At 40.7% G+C, this 23,409-nt stretch overlaps 1 protein-coding gene across 3 annotated transcripts in view; it reads right to left on the bottom strand.

Moving 5' to 3' along the window:
• Positions 1 to 20,839, bottom strand: part of Ccnyl1 (cyclin Y like 1) — a 34,889-nt gene extending 14,050 nt beyond the window's left edge. The window contains exons 1-4 of one of the 3 annotated variants that reach the window (XM_090354696.1): positions 20,565 to 20,837; positions 11,654 to 11,728; positions 9,745 to 9,779; positions 2,571 to 2,671 (exon numbers count right to left, since the gene is read on the bottom strand). In XM_090354696.1, the coding sequence (XP_090210822.1) occupies positions 2,571 to 2,671; positions 9,745 to 9,779; positions 11,654 to 11,728; positions 20,565 to 20,790 (437 nt within the window). In that variant the 5' untranslated portion in view covers positions 20,791 to 20,837. Of the gene's footprint in view, positions 1 to 2,570; positions 2,672 to 9,744; positions 9,780 to 11,653; positions 11,729 to 20,564 lie in introns of all 3 variants that reach the window. The other 2 variants (XM_090354695.1, XM_090354697.1) reach the window with 2 other exon arrangements.
• Positions 20,840 to 23,409: the final 2,570 nt, after the last annotated feature.

The raw sequence follows: 23,409 nt of genomic DNA, 5'->3' as shown, positions 1-23,409 counted from the left end.
CCGACAGGGACCACACCAAGCCATATGCGACAGTTTACCCTACCAACATAAGGGAACACTTAACACTGATTTGTTCAAAGTCCCATCAAATGGAAGCAGATCCTCTACACTCTTATTAAGCAGTGGCTTCTAAACAGCTGCACACTGCAATCACCTGAAGAGCTTTAACTGTGCCTAGCTTCAATATGGACTGAGACATTTGGAGTCATTGATATTGGGCATGACTGGGTGTCTGCATTGCTTTTAAAGTTTCCACGTGATTTCAAGGTGCAGCAAAGTTTAGGACTGACTGATGGGTAAGTCAGAATCATTTGTTGTGAAATAACATGCTTTTTGTAAGTGCCTATAAATGGAGGGGTAGAGGTGGGAAAATGAATGTTTGCAGATATACATTTTGAAACAAGGAATTCTGTTATGATGCGATTAATCCATCCTATTGAAAGAAATGTACTACTACTTTGCAATAAACATTTAAAAAAACTTTTCATAAAGGCCAATTCACCCTATTGCTTTTCTTTTTTTCTCTTTTCTTTTCTGGGTCATGGGGCTTGAACTTGGCTTGGGCTCTTCAGTTTAAGTTTACCACCCTACCCTTGAGCCAAGCCCCAATTCCTGTTTTCTAGAGGTTAATTGGAGATAAGAGTCTCAGCTCCTTTTGTGCCTGGGCTGGCTTTGAACCTTGATCCTCAGATCTCAGCCTCCTGAGTAGTTAGGGTTACAGGCATGAGCCACCACGCCCAGACCCTATTGCTTTTCTTAGTAAGCCTTTATTTCACCCATAAAGAGTGTGTTGATTTTTAAAACAATAAACACAAACAAAATTCTATTTTTCAAGAATAACTCTGAAAATCAGATTAAGTTGGGGACACTAAATAACTAAGTAGACGTGTTTGAACAACGTTACCCTACTTGGGGAGCAGTACTGGGAGTGCCTCAACACTTGCCAAGCAGGTGCTCTTCCAACAACTCATACCCATTGCCCTTTTATTTTTGAGAGGCCAGCCTGGACCTGATCCTGTTTACGCTTACTATGCAGCTGAGATGACAGGCATATGGCTCTATGCCCAACTTTCTTTTGTTCTTTTTTTCTTTTTGGTCAGTTGTGGGTCTTGATGTCTGGGTCTGGACACTGTCCAGCACCTCTTCCAATTTTCTGGTGGTTAATTGGAGATAAGCATCTCACAGACTTTAGTGCCCAAGCTGGCTTTGAACCATGATCCTCAGATCTTAGCTTCCTGAGTAGAATTACAGGCATAAGCCACTGCGTCTGCCTCTATGCCCAACTTTTTTGTCTGGTCTGGCTTCATATCTCTCAATCTGGCCTCTTAAGTAGCTAAGATTACAGATGTGAGCCAACTAAGGTTACTCTTTAAAACTGGGCACTGGATTACATACTGAAACAAAGCATTTTTTACATTTGAAATAAACTTAAGGACTTTAGTCAAAGTACAGTGATTTTTCACTCATGAATCTATGACTTGGCTGTATGTACATGTTCAGTGATCATTCACTAATGTCCAATCTTAGTCCTTTTGACAGTGCTAGAACTCAGGGCATTTTTTGTTGTATTTTTTTTCTGCCAGACTGGGGGCTTGAGCTCAAGGCCTGGGCACTCTGTCGTTGAAACTTCTTGCTCAAAGGCTAGTGCTCTGCCACTTGAGCCACATTACCACTTCCAGCTTTTTATGTGTATGTGGTTCTGGGGAATCAAACCCAGGGCTTAGTGTATGCTAGGTGAGCACTCCACCACTAGGCTAAGCTCCCAAAACTCAGTTTTTGTTGAAACACCATTTGTTCTCAATACTGATATAAGAAAGTTACATTGAGTACAAAACTTGCAGTTTTGAATTAAAACTGTTTCTGATAATTTAACTAAAAGAGTTAAAAAGCCGATGTATTAGAACTAAAATTCATAAGCTGATTACATTTTTAGAGTGAAGAGTGAAATTACAGATTTCACTGTGTTAACATTAATGAAGCACCGAGCCTTGAGAACCATCTTGTAAGTGGAAGAGACATTAATAATGTTCCCTATGCTGATGAAAGGCTATGTATCCTTGTTTGTTGTTGCTTGGCTTGGTCTTTAGTAAGTTGCAAGGCTCATGTTAGAAGATAGTGAAGGACATCTCTATCTGTGGCCTGTGAGGTTGCTAAGGCACCAGGGGTAGATTCTAGGTGAGTGTACTATGAGGCCAGTAGAGGATAAACTGTGCCTTTTCCTCACAGTAGGTTTGGTTCCAAAGCAGTAAGCCTGCTAATTTATCTACAAATATCCAACAAAAAATACCTCTTGTCCTGTCATTATGCTCAAGAGTGTCTAAACAACATAAACTAGTATACTTTTTCTTGGGACTCCTTTACTAACTGGTTTTTCTTTTGCCCATAAGTCTGAGATTAAAATAGAAATTGAGAATTCATATTTAGATCTTTAAAAATCAATATGTAATTGACCCCAATTTCTTAATTGAATACTGAGGATAACCAAATGGCTGAAAGTATCAATAATGGTTGGGATACGTTTAGGAGAAGGGGGTCTGTCACTCAGCCCTCAGCAACCTAGTTGTACTCACCATTTTATTGTGGTTCTAAGATTAGGCTGGCTGACTGTGCTGTCATCTAGAAATATTGTTGAGCATGAGCTATACTTTTTAGTGAGCTGCCCTGGAGATACCTGAAGGGGAAGGGAAATAGAAGAAAATGTCACAGTAAGTTAAACCTATAAAATGTGTTATTTTTCCTTGGATAAAATGTCAAATGACAAAGCATCAACATATTTCTTATTCTCCACAAACTACTTGAGTGTGATTTCATGTGTAGTTCTACAGCAAACCTGCTGGAGGCACTTAGCTTCCATAGATGATGTTTGAGAAATGGGTTATAAAATGTTGCTCTGGTGTACCTAGAACCAAATTGACGAGCATCTACTATAAATTTCCTTTATAACTATTACAAAAAGTTTAAAAATAAGATTTCAGTGTTTTTCTCATAAGCAATAAAAAAAAGCTGTGATTTTTCTATGTCTTCTATTTAGTAACTATAATAAAATGTAATACCTGAAATAATATTGGCAAACAAGCATGTTCTTGGAGTAAATAAAAGCCTAATAATACACCTACTAATGTCTTAGCAAATATTCTAGAGTTAGAGGCTATATGTGCCAATGCTGCTAAGTCACTAACAAGCCACAGGGCTCTAAGTCTTTCTAGGCCTGTTCCCTAATGTAACTTTCATTTCATGAACTGCCATTTCAACACTAAAATCCTCAGCCAAACATTTCAAGCTTTGCTCATTTTATTCTCCAAGCTGGCATACTTCTTGGTACTTCTTCACTCATGCTGCTCTCTTCTAGAATGCCCTTTTCTTCTTCCTTGTCTAAAAATTTCGATGCCTTCTACCTCCTGGCATACCTTTGCTAGCAGTCACATAAGAAAACACTTCACCTCTTGTGTCAACCTTTTACTGCTTATTGGTGAGGGGAAGACCTCTGTGCTGAGCACAGAGTTTGAGACAATAAGGAGTTCAGTAAGTGTTTGGCAAATGAATCAATGAGGCTAGGGCTATAGCTCAGTGGTGGAGCATTTGCTCAACATGCACAAGCCTTGGGGAGGAGGTGAGGGGGTGGGATGTAAATCAACTAATTTAGATCATAAATCTCTCTACAGACACACATTTATGAAAAATTATCTGCATTACTTACTGGGGAGATGAACAGTGAGCTTTTCCAAAGCTCTGAAGAATAAACTACCTTTAAAACACTTTAGAAGTATCCATTTATTTGCAAAGAGTGCAAGAATATAGCAGTATCAAATGCTGAGACTGCCTAGAATGTTAAAAATTCTTTTCCTTACAGATCATGCCAATAATCAATCTCATCACTGAATGGTTAACAACTGACAACTTCCCTTAAACCACAGAATATCAACAATTTTAATGTTCTTTAAAAATAAACAAATTCAGATGAGCCTTCCTTCCTCCTATAATATAAAGATTTTGTCATAAAGTCATTCTGGCCCATTAGGTAACTTCCACAAACAGATGAAAGACAGTGCAGGCAGAAGACCTAGCTAAAAATGTAGAGCATTTAAAGACTCTTCCCCTAGTCAGAATTAGTCATTTAGCATATAAAACAGTGTTTTGCTCACTTAAGATGTTTTTACTGCAAAGCTACTTATTCCTTCAAAGTTCCAGATGTACTAATTTTGAAAAGGGTAATTATTCGGAAGAATACATTCTCTTTCAAGCTAGAAATGTTTTAACTGTATTTTTGACATTTCTTAAGCTATTTCTTATTAAGTATACTCTTGGCATCAGAGATGTTAATGTGTGTGCCTTTAGAAATAAAAAATGCAACATGGAAAATGAAAACTGAAAACTGATTCATTCAAATACTTCTAAATAAAAAATCTTTTGAGGTCACTATTATTGGGTGACTACTTCAAATACAAATTGATTAGGAATATAACTTTTGTTTTGTGGAATGATCTGGAAGATCTGCATATATATAATATATCCCATCTTGGGGATGGCACCCAAGTCTGAACAAGTACATTTCTGCTTCATATTTGCCTTACACACATGTAGTCTGAAGGTATTTTTTTTTAATTGGCCATTCCTGGGGCTTGAATTCAAGGCCTGAACACTGTCCTTGGACTTTTTTAAGGCTAAGGGCTCTACCACCTGAGCAACACATAGACCACTTCCAGCTTTTTTCTATATATGCGTTACCGAGGAATCAAACATGGGTCTTCATGCATGCTAGGCAAGCACTCCTCTACTAGGCCAAGCTCCGAGCATGTGTGAAGGTAATTTTACACAGTACTTTTAGTTTACTTACATCTTTACTATAACCTCTCATATAAACTCAGGTAAGGAATTTTTCCATTTATGGCATTATGTTAGCATTCAAAAAATTCTCAAATTTCGAAGCATTTTAGATTTCTACACTAGGAACGTTGAACCTATATTATGGGGTAATAATGCAGCATATACCACACCAGAACAAAAATCAATTCTGCCAAGAAAAAAAAAAAAGTCAACATTTTAGATGACATTTTCTCCTATTTTCCTTTATCATTTTTTTTGCTATCATGAATATATACTTATCTGAAAACATTATTGCTAAAATACAGCATTTTAGTGAGATATGGTTTGTATAGCCCTACATCTCATTCGGCAAACCAGTAACTTATTGGCTAGATGTAGCCTTCAGAAACACTTCTCTATTAGTTCAGCTTCCTCAAGAAAGAGGAATTACTCATCCCAAAGAATAGACATCTGTGCAACTCATTGCTCCTCATCTCCCTTAGGTGACTTGAAAAAAAAACATTTTTTTTTTTTTTTTTTTTTTTTTTTGTGGGTCATGGAGCTTGGACTCAGCCTGGGCACTGTCCCTGAGCTCTTCAGCTCAAGGCGATTGCCCTACCCCTGGGCCTGGGCACTGTCCCTGAGTTCTTAAGTTCAAGGCTACTACCCTACTACTTGAGCCACAGCACTACTTCCGATTTCTAGTGATTAATTGGAGATAAGAGTCTCAGGTCCTTTTCTGCTCGGACTGGCTTTGAACCTTGATTCTCAGATCTCAGCCTCCTGAGTAGCTAGGATTACAGGCGTGAGCCACCATACCCAGCTGTGACTTCCAAATTTTAAATCACCAGAAAAGCTGATACAAAAAGTTTCTTTCTATGGCAGAAACACAGTACTTTTCAAGCTTGTGTCTAGAGGGTGGCAGAATGTTTCTAAGCAAAATCTACAATTTAGTGGCCAACTTTCCCCTTGTCCTGCTTGAAATCTTAGCTCACTTCGTGTGATTAAAGCCTTATCATTGCTGGCTTCTATACTTGATATATACTGAAATGCAAATACTAAAAAGAAAAATCAAACAGCAAAATACTACTGACAAGTAGATACTAAAATAGAAACAAAGAATAACATTTATCTTCATTGAGTCAGCACAAATAACAGAGTACAGAATTTTTTACAGGAAAGGAAAGGGGTACTTAGTAGACTTGAAGTCATATGGTAAAAACTAAAAATAATAGTCATAGCCCAAACTTTCTTCGAGTCAAGTACCTGTTGAAATTCCATCCACACTACTAATCTTTCTCCTTATGCCGTTCACTTTAACTCATTAAAAACATAAACTGAACAAATGTATTAACTGAAATATTGTAGATTTAAGACAGAACTCCAATAGTGTAATTCCTTAGAAAATCAAAGTCAAGGCCCCCAAATATACGTACCAGGAAAAAAGGTACTTGCAAGGGGTGAGGTGAGGTCAAGGGGAGAGGGATAGATAAGAATAGGGGGGAATGCAGTCAGGAACTCAATGTATATCCTACAAAATTAACAAGAGGAAAGGGGAGGGCTGGATAAGATTGATTAAGTGCACTGTATATTTATAAATGGCATTGTTAAATGGCAATTCCTTTGTACAAGTACTTAAAACAACTGAAGTGCCTTTTATTTTGTTGGTACTGAGTTTGAACTCAGAGTCCTTATATTTAGTAGGCAGGCAATCTACAACTAGATCCTTTTTTGTTTGGGTTGTTTTTTGCACAGATTTCTTGTATTTTGTTGTGAACAAATATTTCTATTTATGCTATCACATAGCTGGAATTACATATATTTATCACATAGCTGGCTTATTTGTTGAAACGGGGGTCTTGCTAAATTTCTCCTGGGCTGCCTCAAATTGCAACTGGTCTTGATCTCTGAGTAACAGAGTTACAGATGTGAATCACTGTGACCTGGCCCTGAAGTCCTCTTTTCTTTCTTGTTTTCTATACGTTTTGAAAGTGTGTGTGCATGTACATATATGTGTATGTATGTATGTATACATATAGTACGCACACATATGTATGCAGAATGTCTTTGCAAACAGCTGATACCTATGGAAAGTGACTGGGCCAGGAATAAGCCAGATTAGAAAGCAGAGAGTATCTCAAGAGCAGGAAGAAATGTAGAACAAAAGCTAAAGTCAGTTGGGTATTTGCAGCAGAGCCTCAAAGTCCACCTATTCTTCATCCTAAAAGAAGTCTACCTGGATGCTGGTAGCTCACAACTGTAATCCTAGCTACTCGGGAGGCTGAGAAACTGAGCCTCATGGTTTGAAGCCAGCTCAGGTCCATGAAACTATTATATACAATAAATTACTCAGAAGAAGCCACAAGTGGCACATTGGCTCAAGTGGTAGAGCTACTAGCTTTGAGCACAAACAGGTGCACCCAGGCCTTGAGTTCAAGACTGGGGGGGGGGGGAAAGTCTAGGTATTTCTTCCCTAGAGATATTAATCCTGACAATTTCTGGGCTTAGAGATATACCAGGCTTGGACACAGGGCTAAAACCTGGAAAATATGAAAAGAAACTATAAGTGAATGGTAGAACCCTGCTTCTCTTTTCCAACTTCTGAAAAGTAAGCTTCTATAAACATGCTTGTACTCCCCAGGCAGAAAAAGAAGCTGACTTTACTCGGGCGTAGTAGCTCACTCCTGTAATTTTAGCTACTCGGGAAGCTGAGATCTGAGGATTGCAGTTCAAAGCCAGCTCAGGCACTAAAGTCCATGAGACTCTTATCTCCAATTAACCACCAGAAAAATGGAAGTTGCGCCATGGCTCAAGGGGTAGGGTAGTAGCCTTGAGCTGAAGAGCCTAGGGCCAACTCCTAGGCCCAGAGTTTAAGTCCCACAACCGACAAAAAAAAAAAAAAAAAGTTGGCTTGGCCGCCAAATCCTTCCAGTGAGACCTGCACTTTAACAAGCTTTGCTAACACAGAGAAAGCCAAAGACCACCATTCATTTGAGAGAAGCCTCCAAGGATAGGTCTAAACACTGGGAAAGGGAATTCATAGCATGCAAAAACTCCAGAAGCAAAGGAAAGCTTAAAAAAAAAAATTCCAATAGATGAGTTAGAGAATATAAAGTTGGAGGCCTCTCTGTTTAAGAATTAAGAAAAAACTAGAAAACAGGAGTGAAATGGGTATCACGTGTTTAAACACACCAGTCTAAGAGACTTGACATCTGAACAATATAAAAGAAATTATCAAAGAAAAAAAATTCTTTAGAAGAGATAGTTTTATAGATTCCACAGCCCTAAATAAAGATCTACAACAAACCATCCATACATTGAAATCCTGCAATCCCAGGATAGAAGATACTAAAAGCTTCTAGAGGGGGAAGTGGCAAAATAAGTAAAAGTTTGCCTATGTATCATATAATAGCAACAAATGGAAGAGCAGCACTAAGTGAAGATGGAAAACATCGGAGAAACTCTTTAGCAATAGGTAGGGCTTTGCAACAAGCTAGATCTTATTTTAATTATTTTCTTTCTTTTCTTTTGGTCTAAGAACAGAACTTAAAGTTGGTACCTGATGCTTTTGCTCAGTTTAATAAACATTCTACCAACTGGGCCATACCTCCAACCCTGTAGATTTCTAAAAACATCCATGTGTCCTTTCCAAGAAAAGGTAGGTCCTCCAGCAAAACAATGGAGAAGTCCAAGGGAATCTAGAATACGGGGAATCCATGTGAGTTATGTGAGAGCCCAGACAATTTTGCGATATTCCAGAAAAAACAGGCAGAGAAGAGGCCTAAGGAAAAACCCATCTGTACTGAATAGGATGGCAAAAGGCTGAGGAGGGCTGCCTCCAGAAAGAAAAAAAGGAACAGATGTGTTTCAGTAGAGAGAAAATATTTTTGATAGGCGTGTGACAAATGTTACAACATTTTGGTTAAAAATGTAAAAAATGGCTGTTAGAAAATAAGCAAGTAAAAATAGAAAACTAATTCCACAAAAACCTCAGAAAAGAACATGAAAGCAAGGAGACAGACCAACCAGGGACTACTACTTACTGCATTTGGCTGTTTGAGCTAACATTGGTTGGGAAACAGACTTTATCTGGGGTAGATGAAGTGCTCAGATTTCAGAAACATTGAAGAAAAAGAATTAAGGGACTACCAGGTGGCACAGTCAGGACTATGATTCAGCAGGTCACATCACTGGTATCATCATAATGTAAAGACACATTAGTGACGTAACACAAATCATGATCATGAGGGAGTCGAGGAGAAAAAACACCACAGTGGATGGAGGAAGCTAACTTTTTGCCCCCTATGACAAGGAAATCAACAGTCTCCTAATCAATAATAGTTAATTTAACAGGTTAAAAATTAAGGCAAAAATCTTCAGGAAGATTTTTTTTTTTTTTTTGGCCAATCCTGGGGCATGAACTCTGGGCTTGAGCACTATCCTTAGGCTTTTCTCAAGGCTAGAGCTCCACCACTTGAGCCACAGCACCACTTCTGACTTTTTCTATTTATGTAGTACCAAGGAATCGAACCCGGGTCTTCATGTGTGCTAGGCAAGCACTCTACCACTAGGTCAAACTCACGGCCCCAGGAAGATCTTTACACTACAACTATGTTACTAAAATTTAACAAAATACTTAAAATGTTTTTAAAATGGATAGTACTAATTCAAGGGATTTCCTAAGTAAATTTAATGCTTGAGAAAATAAAAGTGATTTAGAAAATTCACAAAAAGACATTCAATTTAACAATACTGGGCTCTTATCCTATTCTGTAGAAATCATGAGAGTCATGATCTTTAATGCCCAGGCTGGATTTGAACTGTGATCCTTTAAATCTCAACCTGAATAGCTAGGATTACAGGCGTGAGCAACCGTGCCCGGCGGTAGTCATACTTTTAATTCAAACGATTAATTTCTTAACTTTTCAACTATTTACTTACATGGTTTAAATGGTTGCTCTTCCTCTTTTCACGCACTACGAATAAAAAAAAATTAACTGATTGGTACAAATGCCACAAAAAATTCAAGTAGCCACTTATTATCTAAGGAATTATCAACATACAAAATGAGGTAAAATTAAATTCTATTTTTCAAAAAGAAATCCCAGCATAATTAATAAAAGATGAGCTCCACAAGGTAAAATCTAATAGCTTAGTGTTACCCTTTTAATGTAACAAATAATCTATTAGGTACAAATGAGACATTCCATACACAAAAAAGGGCAAACTAGGGATAGGTGAGAAATTTGACTAATGATAGTTTGCTTATTACATATTAATTTTCTACCACTTACTATAATCAGCAGGGCCTGACTGTTGACAGCTCTAAGTCTAAGAAAACCTGACACTACTATTCTGCTAAACGTTGGTTACTAAATTTAACTTTTTAAATGAGTGTGCTAAACTGTCTGAACTTAGTATCTTCAGGGACACAAATTCATTTTGCTGTGACAAATGCCAGAAGAATAAGCACTGAGAAGAGGTACTGTCACTGTTTCCCAACCATCTCTTCCATTACCTCTAGACTGCTCTGCAGGCCCACATCCTTCCTACAAAGAAAGGAGGGCATTAGATAGCATTTCTTTTATGGCTTCCTCAAATTTTACACGTGAGAAGCCACAACTCATGAAAATAGAAATCGAGCAATGATAATTAAAAATGACTGTTCAAAACAGATAAAATACAAAATAAGTAAAAGCAAGCTACTGAATCTTTGATATTTTTGCTGTTGTGTGAAATATTATTATAAATTTAGCTATTCAGGAAGAGATTTTACCCAGGAGGGAGAAAAAAAAGGTTTGTAGAAAAACCCTACAATTCTGATTCTTACCCTCTAACCAGGATGACACAGGCAAAGTATACTAGTTTCGACATACTAGTTAACATTCTAGGGAAAACCACAGGAGTTGTATTACATTTTGATGAAAACATTTTGAATAGCACTGGCAACTCATGTCCTATCTCCTCAGGAGGCTGAGATCCAGAGGATTAGAGTTGGAAGCGAGACCAGGCAGAAAAGTCTTCAAGAATCCATCTCCAAAATAATCAGCAAGAAGCAGGGCTGGAGGCATGGCTCAAGTGGTAAGGCACTAGCCAAGAAAGCCAAGCAAATACAAGGCCCAGAGTTCAAAATCTTGGTATCAGAGAAAAAAAAAAGCTCTGAGTAGCACAAATTTGGTTGTGATACAGGCTTATTTGGTTCAAGCACTTAAGGATAAACTGATTTAAATTTGTATGCATAGAAACCTGCAACCTAAATGTTTTCATCTGTAAAACATGCTCTGTGGAAAAAGGAAAAGGAACAAAATAGGACAGAATGCAGTAGAAATAAATCTATGACCATGTATAAACCATGTGGTCTTCTGCATTAATAGAAGATGTAGAAAAACCCTCATGTTCTCACTAAAAGAATGGTGGAGGAAAGCTAGGCACGGTGTTTCACCCCTGTATTCCTAGCAACTCAGGAGGCTGAGATCTGAGGATCAAGGTTCAAAGCCAGCCTGGGCACAAAAGAACCTGAGACTTTTATCTCCAATTAACCTCTAGAAAATGGGAAGTGGGGCTTGGCTTGAGGGTAAGGAGGTAGCCTTGAGCTGAAGAGCTCAGGGACAGCGCCCAGGCCAAGTTCAAGTCCCATGACACACACACACCCCCACTCCCCCCCACACACCAAGAATGCTGGAAGAAATGTACCATCATCATATCAAAAGTTATGTGAACATAATAAATGGAAAATTCTAAACCAACGAACAATGAAAAATTTAAGCTAATAAATACTCTCTGTATTAGATCACTTAAACAGAAACCATTTTCAGTTCTTTTCTTCATGAGGAGAAAGATAATGTCTTACCATCTGTTTGAGATTTGCTGAGGAAAATTGTGCTTGCCCTTGGGTGGTCAGAAGGGTTTGATTCCAAAGCTAAGTCTATAGGTGAAGAGAAAAAGATGTAATCATTAATTAGTTAAGTAGAAAAGCACATAGTTTACAAAATGACTACACATTAAGGTTTTAAAGTGTGTGTGTGTGCATGTGCACTGTCCCTTCACTTTTTTGTTCAAGACTAGCATATTACCACTTTAGCCACAACTCTTTCTGGGCTTTTTGATGGTTAACTGGTGATAAGAATCTTATGGACTGGGCAGGGAGTTTGGCCTAGTAGTAGAGTGCTTACCTAGCATGCACGAAGACCACATACATTGAAAAAAACAGAAGTGGTGGGCCGGGAGTTTGGCCTAGTGGTAGAGTGCTTGCCTAGCATGCATGAAGACCCGGGTTCGATTCCTCGCTACCACACACATAGAAAAAAAGACGGAAATGGTGCTGAGGCTCAAGTGGTAGAAGAGCTCTAGCCTTGAGAAAGTCCAAGGACAGTGCTCAGGCCCTGAGCTCAAGCCCAGGACTGGGAAATAAATAAATAAATAAAAGAAAAAAACCAGAAATGGTGCTATGGCTCAAGTGGTAGAGCTCTAGACTTGAGAAAGTCCAAGGACAGTGCTCAGGCCCTGAGCGCAAGCCCAGGACTAGGGGCAAAAAAACCAAAATCTTATGGACTTTCCTGTCTGTGATGGCTTTGGAAGTTGAGTAGCTAGGTTTATAAATGTGGCTATTAAGGAAACAATAAAAATTCTACCAAGGAAATATAGAATCCCATAATCTCTCTAAATCAATCAGGCTATATCTTAGACTTTTTTTTTTTTTTGCCAGTCCTAGACTTATTGCTACTAGATTATTTCAGGAATAGTTCTTGGCCTATTACTGTCAGATAGATACCAGCTCTATATATCAAGTACACGAAAACTGGTTTTGGCAATTATTCCTCAGACACCACCACACAATTAATTCTGATTTAACAAGTAAACTTAGCTGCGGATTTATTTAGGATCTATTTGTCATGGTAGATTTGGCAGGATATTCAATGCCCAAATATACATAACTCCATGGTAGAAACTTCTGGCTTCAATTTCCATTTCTCCCCCAATCTTTCTATACTTACTTCACCCTTCTATGGTGTCTACCATGGAAACAAGGTAGAATAATCTTTTTTTCTTTTTTTTTTTTTGCCAATCCTGGGGCTTGAACTCAGGGCCTGGGCACTGCCTTTGGACACTTTTTCGCTCAAGGCTAGTGCTCTGCCACCTTAGCCATAGTGCCACTTCCAGCTTTTTCTGTGTATGTGGTACCAAGGAATAGAACCCAGGGCTTCATGCATGCTAGTAGAGGACTATCACTAAGCTATGCTCCCAGCCCGACATTTTTTTTTTTTTACAAAACATTCTTAAACTTCCATAATCCTTACTTTGCTATAGTGTGGGATATGAGAAGTTGTCATGAGAGGCAAGGAAAAGTGCCCTTCTCACAACATTGCTTAGCAATATTCATCTCAAGCCCCTAGGTAGCTGGTCTGGGGCTACAAGGAGCTAGCATGCAGAAGACCCTAGAGTTGATCCCTAGCACACCGAAAAATGTAGAACACAATGAAGCAAAATACTTTTGATCAGTATACTGTTTATGTTCTATTTTGTATAGAAAAGGCCCTCTCTAATCCATTATAGCCTATTTACTGTTTAACAAATACATAATGGTATAGCAAGGTTTATTCTAATCCTTAGTTAATCCTCTAGTTGCTAAGGATTTAGACACTTACAAAATGTGTTCTTATGAAGAAAATGAAAAAAAATAATGGGCCTTGAACTCAGGGCCTGGGCACTGTCCTTGGCTTTGTCAAGGCTAGAGCTCTAACACTTGAGCAACAGCACCATTTCTGGCTTTTTTCTATATATGTGGTACCGAGGAATTGAACCCGGGTCTTCGTGCATGCTAGGCAGGCACTCTACCACTAGGCTAAACTCCTGGCCCAAGAATATTTTTAAATAGTCCTCTTTATATCCCCTTAGAAAAGATGAGTAGATATGGGATAAACAGACCAAAAAACTAGATCATGCTCCTGATTCAATGTATAGTGCTACTATACTTTTATTCCTCTATATGTCTTAGTTTCTTAGACTTTTTTTTTTTTTGCCAGTCCTGGGCTTGAACTCAGGGCCTGAGCACTGTCCCTGGGTTTTCTCAAGGATAGAGCTCTACCACTTGAGCCACAGCACCACTAATGGCTTTTTTTTCTATGTATGTGGTACTGAGGAATCGAACCCAGGTCTTTGTGCATGTTAGGCAAGCACTCTACCACTAGGCCAAACTCCTGGCCCAGTTTCTTAGACTTTTAAGAACTTTCTAGGTTCCAAGTTTACTGCGTCCATTTTACTGCACATTAGCCAGTATTACTGTTTTATCCTTAAAACTTAATGACTTTACACCAATGTCTAGCTGGGTACCCAATTATAACAGGAAACATTAGAATATCCTCCCAGAGAAGGGGGCCACAATGTGAACGATTTGCCATGAGAGGCTGGGGAGAGGGAAGAGCAGAGTGCTTGGCATAAGAAATGTAAAACTTGGATGAGACTAAACAAAATGACTCCAGGATATGGAAACAAAAAGGTTTATCTTGTCATTCTTAATGTACTATGTTATTTCTTTTTTCTTTTTTTCCCCTTCTGGTTAATCTTATGTGGTTACTGCATCTGACTTTGTTTCCTGGTATATTGTATATACGTTTATTTATTTGAAATAGGGAAGGGAAGGGGATAAAACAAGATGATTGGGAGGGGGTAGGGGAAGGAAAATGGTGACAAAAACATGAGAAGGGGTATCAATGTGCAAGAAGTAATGTACCCACAACCTGATAAATGTAACTGTAACCCCTCTATACATTACCCCAACAATAACATAAAATTAAAAAAAACAATGACTTTAATATGCTGAAAAAATAGAAAATAGCACCATATAAGCCAATGAGTCATAGTTTATACACTCTACTTCTATAGAATGAGGAATATACATTCCAAATCATTATTTTTCAAAATCTTGGAAAATTAAATTTATACTTCACTGATAGAGGACACCATCTTATATGCAAAACAAACTTAAGTCCTATAAACACTAGGAGAATCAAATGAAAGATTAATCTATATGGTATGCAATATATCATAAATGACAGAATTTTTACAAACTCAAAAGCAAGAGAGAGAACACTCTACATTTCACTGGAAAACACATACAAAAACAGTATTAGGCAAATACATGCTTTGGTTATTCACTTAACAATAAAGCACATACATACACAATTATACAATATTAACAAGAATTACTCCAGTGATCTTATCCACACATATACAGGGGTAGTGGTGAGAGAAGATGTGAACAAACATATTTCCCTTATGTTCTTTCACATACATTAATTCTCCCCCTTGCTTATATTTATATAACAGCACAAGACTCCATAGCAGGAAAAATCTTTTCACATTTTTTTTTTACAGTTCCACTGACACACACACACACAATCCATGTAGATAAACCAGCTTATTTTGCTTGCCCTTTATTAGACATCTGAGTTAACGTGTTTATTGAAAATAACTGAACAAAAATATTGTACATGTTTCATATTGGTCAAGGTTTAGAATACCTTTAATTAGTATTTCTGGACTAAATGTATTTACCATGTAATAAGACTGCAAAATTCCTCCATGGGGTCTAATCATTTTGTAGCCTACCAGCAATACATCAATATAAACTCCCATATTACCCCACCAAAGTATACAGGTTTTGGATTTCCTCCCAATAAAAAAGAAATTGCAGCTGGGCACCAATGCTTCATGATTATAATCCCAAGCAGAAACAGTCTAGGCAGAAAAGTCTATGAGACTCTCATCTCCAATTAACTAGCAAAAAGCCAGAAGTAAAGCTGTAGCTCAATAATGGAGTGCCACCTGTGAGTGGAAAGAACTACAGGACAGCACTCAGGACAAGAGTTAAGCACGGGTATTGGCACGTGCGTGGGTTTGTGTGTGTAGCCACACAAAATTGAAGTTTTCATTTGGCTTTTTTTTTTAATGTGTGAAGGTGTTTAGGGATCATCTATGTTCTTTTTATTGTGGCATGCTTATTCATGTCATTGTTACCAAGCTTTTGAGTTACTTAATGTCTTTAAAACAGGCTATTATTTTAAGTACTTCACTACTTTTTTCATTGCTCATATACACCTAATACCTTCTGGAGTATGAAGACCAAGATTAGGACAGGAACTGACTTGTTCCCATCTGGAATTGCCTGACAACTCATAAGTGCTCAAGAAACACATTTCACTGTACTCAAAAGTAGTTACGTTTCTCACAGTTTTCTTTTATCTTCTAAGACTTCTAATGCTATTTCTTGATCTGTCAGATAACAAGACCATTACCTGCAGATCTCAGAATGGTAGCTATTCAGAACTAAAGATGATTTCTAATTACCATGAAAAATCAATGTTACCTGCAATTTAGCTAAAAACATTTAATACTAAAATACCTCAATTAGGGCTGGGAAAATGGCTTACTGGCACAGTGCTTGCCTAGCATCTGAGGCTGTGGATTCCTCAGTACCATATAAACAGAAAAAGCCAGGAGTAGCACTGTGGTTCAAGTGGTAGAGTGCTAGTCTTGAGCAAAAGCAGCTAAAGTTCAAGTCCCAGGACTGGCAAATAAATAAACAAACCTCAATTACACAATGACTCACTTTTGTCATAAAACAATATACCATGTGAATTCATAGTAGGCACAATGTATTAATAATCCAAGTGTTTTTTATATAGATCCCCTAAATCACACATTTCATAGAATTATGATTTTACTGAAAAAGATGTGGTTAAAAAAAGCACAGATAAAAATAATACTCAAGGGGCTGGGAGTTTGGCCTAATGGTAGAGTGCTTGCCTTGCATGCGCCAAGACCCGGGTCAATTCCTCAGTACCACATACATAGAAAAAAAGCTGGAAGTGGTGCTGAAGCTCAAGTGGTAGAGCTCTAGCCTTGAGAAAGTCCAAGGATAGTGCTCAGGCCCTGAGCTCAAGCCCAGGACTGGCAAAAAATAAATAAATAAATAAAATTAAAAAAATAATACTCAAGCTATCAAAAGACATGAGGTAGTGCTTCGTGCACTGACTAAGGAAACTCCTGGACTGTTCTCTAGGTACTACTACTATAAAGGAATTTATTTCACTGTGTTACGTTACAGGACAGCATATACGGAATAGTCTCTTTATAAAAATAAGCAATATGGTATACCTACATGCATATAAAAGGTTCAGAAAAATCAACATCAGTTGATGGGTATTTTGACTTCGGTTTTCTGAATGTTTAGTAAAGTATACTGAGGGGCCAGGAGTTTGGCCTAGTGGTAGACTGCTTGCCTAGTATGCATGATGACCCAGGTTCGATTCCTCGGTACCACATACATAGAAAAAAGCCGGAAATGGTGCTAAGGCTCAAGCGGTAGAGCTCTAGCCTTAAAAAAGTCCAAGGACAGTGCTCACACCCTGAGCTCAAGCCCAGGACTGGCCAAAAAAAAAAAAAAGTATATTGACAGTCATACACAGATACAGTTATTTTATTTATTTATGGAGGTGTTTAAAGTAGCCACTGGAGCCAGGCACTGATATCTCACTCCTGTAAATACTTGCTAATAAGAAGGCTGAGCAAAAAGGTCTGTAGTTTGAAGCCAGTCTAGGTAGGAAAATCTATAAGACTCAACTACAAACCACCAAACAACAAGAAATAGAGCTACGACTCAAGTGGTAGAGTACTAGCCTTGAACAAAAAGCTCAGGGTCAACACAAACCACCCCCCGCCCTGTCCTGGGTGCAGGAGTTTTTATCTAAGTTTTTATCTTATTGCTGTTTCCTTCCCTTAATATCTTGTATTATCTTGTATTATTAGCACGTATGTCAGAATGTACTGTCAAATAAAGGCAAACAGTACATACTTTTGAGTGTATCTGAATTCTAGTAGGTTCCTTAGGCATGTCTCTGAAATGACTTGGAAATGTTCTAAATGTTTCAGAAGAAAACAAAACACATTTATGTATGATTTTTGTCTAAGAAAGTAAAATAATTGGGCTGGGAGTGTGGCCTAGTGGTAGAGTGCTTGCCTAGCATGATCAAACCCCTGGGTTTGATTCCTTGGTACCACACAGAAAAAGCTGAAAATGGTTCTATGGCTCAAGTGGTAGAGTGCTAGGCTTAAGAAAGCCCAAGGGCAGTGCGCCCAGGCCCAGAGTTCAAGCCCCAGGACTTGCAAAATAATAATAGTAGTTATTATTGTTTACTCAGGAGGCTAAGATCTGAGGGTTGCGGTTCAAAGCCAGCCCAGGCACTAAAGTCTGAGAGATTCTTATCTCCAATTTACCTCCAGAAAACGGGAAGTGGCGTTACAGCTCAAGGAGTAGGGTAGTAGCCTTGAGATGAAGAGCACAGGGACTCAAAACCAACCCCCCCCCCCCAAAAAAAAATTCAGTTATTCAATGGATATCTAAATAAGAGCTGACATAATAGTCAACACTGAAACTGAGAATTCTACTATCATTTGAATACAGAAAATTTGCCTAAAACACTTTTGGTGGCAATGGAAAACCTAACACTTCATACTTGAGTATCTCACCTCCTAAAAATTTAATGTTAAAAGAAAAATCAAACTGAATATTACTTAGCATGTTAAAAGTGATCAATTCTATGATATCAATGTTCAGTGCTTCTTTGTCTCAACTTCAATTCATGGTTACCAAAACAAATCCATTTACTTGATCAGTAAGCTCAAGTCATACTTATTCTTTTCCATCTACATGCACGTTCAGTCATAAGATAGAGAGGTAAATGTTGTACAATTTGGGAAAATATAAAAAGCATTCTAGAAAGTTTTAAGATCCTCAGAATGTGGCATATCAACCATCTCCATGTTAGAGCTTTATTCTTCCATTCAGAAGCTGTTCTACAGTTTTTTTTGTTTTTTTGTTTTTTGATAGGTTGTGGGGCTTGAATTCTGGGCCTGGGCACTGTCCCCGAGTTCTTCAGCTCAAAGCTAGTACTCTACCACTTGGGACACAGTGCCACTCCCTGATTTCTGGTGAAGTTGAGTATGATCAACTGGTGCTGGTTTAGAATCGAGATCCTCAGATATCAGCCTCCTGAGTAGCTAGGATTACAGGAGTGAACCATCAGCACCTGGCTTCATATCTAGTCTTTCGTCTTCATCAGTAGAGATGACAGGGAGAACAGACCTAGTCTTCCTTTGTATTCAGGCCAAATGTGATGCATATGAATATATGCTGTGATCCTAAAAAATTACATTAAGGTCCTACTGGGACTCTCATCCATCATTATGTACTAACTAAAATCAGAGGCTGCACCATAAAAGGGATGTTTTCACAAATATATGTGCATATGTGTGTACACACACATAAATATACACAAATTGCACCTATGTTTTGTATTTGAAAGTACATGTAATTTATATTCATTCATTCCATTTTTTTGACCTGTTAAAATGTATGAAGGCAAATCCGTAACAAAGTTTAATTTTTCCAACAGAAACACTAAAAAGCCCTAGTAAAGTTTAAATGTAAGAGCTCTCAGACCTTTCCTGAACAGTACTGTCTAAGCTAAGAGGGTTTTACATTGTTAGTGTTTCATATTTCAAAGAACTTCCTTCAAAAGCCACGTTGCTAACCAGTATTGTTTTCTTTTTATTATGAAACACTTTGGGATTCCAAAATTCAAAACATAAACTTTTGTTGCTCGACTCCCTCTTACCTCACCCACCAGCGGTTTAGAGTGAAGAACTTTCTTTTACCTCAACATGCTTAGCGCAAAACCGAGCTCTACTGGCAGAAAGGGCAGGGAAGAGGAGGGGAACTATGGAAGGAAATTAGCCAAGCTCTGGCAGGGGACGGAACTCTTAACTCCCAAACCCTTAAGTTAGTAATTAAAGCCTAAGGTCACGTTTTGATCTCCATTGAAACATCTGGCCAATATCTCACCCTCTCTGTTAGAAGTGACCCGAAGTAATGCTAGAGATGTTATTGTCTAAGTGGGAAAGAAAAAAAAAAAAACTCCGTGGGTAAACGTCTTTGGTTTAAACACAAAACAACTTTCTCTGCAGCTATGCCACTGACATTCGCCACTTTCCGCGGTTATTTTTAAAGCTTCTCCCCCTTCCCACTCCCAATTTTCTTTTCCTTCGGTGTTCGTGTTACAGTTGGAATAAAGCAGCGTCAATGCAGGCGACTTAAAAGAAGCCTACTTAAAAGAATATCACATGAATTCCTATGGCAACCTCTATTTGAATTTAGCTAAGTCTCAAACGTTTGGGTCGGAATTGCGGGAAGATCCGCCAGCTTGAGGAAGAGAACGATCAGGCTCTGCCTTACCTGGTTCCTTCACTTGGGTACCATGTGGACAGGTCAAGGTAAAGGCAGGGGAATGGGATGGGCAGTCCGAGCATGGGGTATTTGAATTTTCGTGGGGGAGGGGAAGGATCAGGGGTGGGGGGTAAGAGGACGGATATACCAAAAGAAAAGTCTAGATCAAGTCCCACGAGATGATGCAAAGCGCTCGGAACAGGAAGGGGCGCGGACTGGAGGGTCTCAGGCGGGGCTGGGGGAATGAGACGAGGGCGCCAGTCTCGAGAAGGCGAGAAACTGGGCTCGACGTGGCCGGGGGAGGAGGGTGCGGAGGGGGGGGGCGGAGAAGAAGGGGTGCGGACCTGAGCCAGCTAGCCTTCACCCCCGGTGCCCAGCCCCGGGGAAGCCGACGCCGGGCTGGACGGAGCCCCGGACGAGGGCCGCCTCGGGGTGGCCGGACCTCCGGGGCAGCGCAGGCCGGCGGGCGCCTCCTCACCTTCCGGCATCTCCCGGTCGCTGATGTGCTGCAGGTGGTGGCCCTCGCCGGCTCCAAAATCCAAGTCGGCGGGCTCCGCGGCCGCGGGCGCCGGGGCTACCGCCACCGCGTCCCCCGCCGCCGCCTCGCAGAGCTCAGACTCGTAGTCCGCGTCCGCCGGCCCCGCGCGCCGGCCCAGCTTGGGGCTGGCATTGGGGGACACGCAACAGGTCAGCGTGTTCCCCATGGGGCGCCCCCGCTCCTCCCGCCGCCACCGGCGGCGCCTTCGCCCGCCCCCGGCTCCGCCGCGCTCCGCCGCCGCCCCCTCCCCCAACAATGGCGCGGCCGACGCGGGCAGCCCCGGGGCTGTGCCGGGGCAGCGCGGCGCCCGCAGCCGCGGCCTCGCCCGCCGCTCGCCCGCCCGCCCCGCCGCCCGGCCCGGGGCAGGGCTCCGGCCTCGGCCGCACCCCCGCCGACACGCCGCAGCCGCCTCCCCCGAGCCGACTAGTCTGCGAGGGCGGCGACCAGCCCGGCTTATTTAAAAGGGGTGGGGACCCGAGCAACGCTAAGAGCCGCAGCCACTGCCGGCCGAGAGCGCGGCTGGAGCTCCTCCTCCTTCCGCCGCCGCCTCCGGACTGAGAGCCGCTAACCGGAACGCGTCCTGCGGTCACCTGGGTTTCCGCGAACCAATCACAGTCGGAGTTCTTTCCGCGCGCCCGCCCATCGCCTTGGCACGTGACGCACAATGCCCCGCCCCGCCCCGCCCTCTGGCCCGAGTGTCCTGGACTCGAGTTTCCATTCACCGTCGGCTGAGCCGAGTCTTCCCTGGCCCGCGGCCGACGCCGAGGCGCGTGCGGCCGTCCCGGGCTGCCCGAGCGCTCGGGCTCCGAGGGACGCTCCGGCGGGAGAGGAGCTGCTGAGGTCAGCGACGTGGATTCTCCAGGTCGGACCGCTTTGATTTCCGCACTGAACTTTGTTGCATCCCGTACTGGGACCGGCGTTGTGGTGGTTGTTTGTTCGTTTGTTTTTAACTAAACAACCGAACACGCCAGTCTGGCGAGGGTTAAGTTTGTGCCGGGAATCTGACCGTACAGTCCGCGGGCTCTGGTGGCGCTCTGAGTGCAGAGCTGCGGACACGTCACCTCTCTGCTTCCTCGTCCCTGAAGGTAGAGATCCACCTGGTCCACCCGAGTCTTCAAATCCCCTCTCTCCCTTCTGTTTCTTCTTTCTGTAGCAAAGGTTTCCGGATTTCTCTTTTTAAACACACGCATAAACACAGTAAGTTGTGCACAGGGCGTTCAATTTTCCTTGAGTCCGGCGATGAGTAAGTACACTGCGTTTGATGTCACCCTTTCCCCATCTTTCCCTGCCCTCAAGTTTCACAGTTCAGTTTTTACATAATGTACATTGACTGTAATGATGGCAGATGTCCTCCCCCCCCCCTTTTTTTTTTTGCGGGGCTTGGGCTTGGGCTCAGGGCCTGAGCCCTGTCCTTGGACTTTCTCAAGGCTAGAGCTCTACCACTTGAGCCTCAGCACCACTTCCAGCTTTTTTTTATGTATGTGGTGCCGGGGAACCCAACCCGGGTATTCGTGCATGCTAGGCAAGCACTCTACCACTAGGCCAAACTCCCGGCCCCCAGATGTCCCTTTTTAACTGGACACAGTCTTCTCCCGTGAAACTTGGGGGGGAAGAAGAAAAGAATAGACAATGTAAGGGTCCTCAGTTGATGAAGATAGTTAACACTCAGCAAGCATTACACGCCAGATACCTTTCTAACAAAGGTAGTTATTTAACTCTCAAAACAATCCCAGCCAAACATTTATGGCTCACGCCTGTAAATCCTAAATACTCAGGAGACTGAGATCTGAAGGTTATGGTTCAAAGTCACCCTGAAAAGAATAGTCCATGAGACCCTTCAATTAACCACCAAAAGAAACCTCAAATGATGCTGTGACTCATAGTGGTAGAAACTTTGAGTACAAAAGCTCATGTGCATTCCCCAGGTCTTGAGTTCAAACCCAAACGCTCATGTGCACAGGCACACACACACACATGGCAATCCCATCTGACATCTGATTTTGCAGAGGGAAAAACTTGAAATGCAGAAGTTAGGTAACTATTCCAGTGTTACATTGGAGGGCAGTGGAGTCAGTCTAGCCTAAATCTGTGTTTCCCCCAAAGCACTTTATCCTTAATATCTGAAAGCAAAGTGACAGAGAATGTTAGTGGATTTTGCTTGTTTGCTTTTGTTTTGATAGGAAGAACAATCTTTTTTGTGTAGACTTTAAAATGCAATCTCTTCAGTCAACCTTCACTTAATCTAAGCACTATATTTGTGAAACAGTCTCAACTAGCCCTCTGCGAGTTCTGGCATATGAGAAAACAAAAAAAATTAGAATGTCCAATTTTCTGAGGGCACACTGCTGGACCATGCTTGATGCTAGAATGTAAGTTAAACACTATCTGACTCCAAAGAAGATGCTGAAATTGAAACAGCCATTGGGAGTTGAGAAGTAACTGTGACAGAACACTGAACAATGAGGAGGGATGAAAGGATGGAAGAAGACCAATTAAGAGGAAAAGAAAAGAGGGTTCAGACTAAGGGCAGCAATAGTGACTGCTAAGGTTCTGATGTGAGGAACTAGGTAAGAACTGTGCTTTCTTCTCACAGGAGGAGGAGGAATAGGTATGGAGGCGAAGTTAGTTTTTAAACTATATTATAAATAGAGCTTTCAGAGTTAGATATAAGCCTCTGTTACCCAAGTCTGTTTTATGCTTTCAAAAAGAACATGAAAGAACACCATACTAAAATGATGGGTGATTGGGAAAATTAGTATTCACATGCTAAGAATATTTCATTTGT

This window comes from Megascapheus bottae, chromosome 21 (genome assembly GCF_031878675.1).
Source record: "Megascapheus bottae isolate mThoBot1 chromosome 21, mThoBot2.hap1, whole genome shotgun sequence".
Lineage (NCBI taxonomy): Eukaryota > Metazoa > Chordata > Mammalia > Rodentia > Geomyidae > Megascapheus > Megascapheus bottae.
This window is presented reverse-complemented; position numbering and strand designations above follow the sequence as displayed.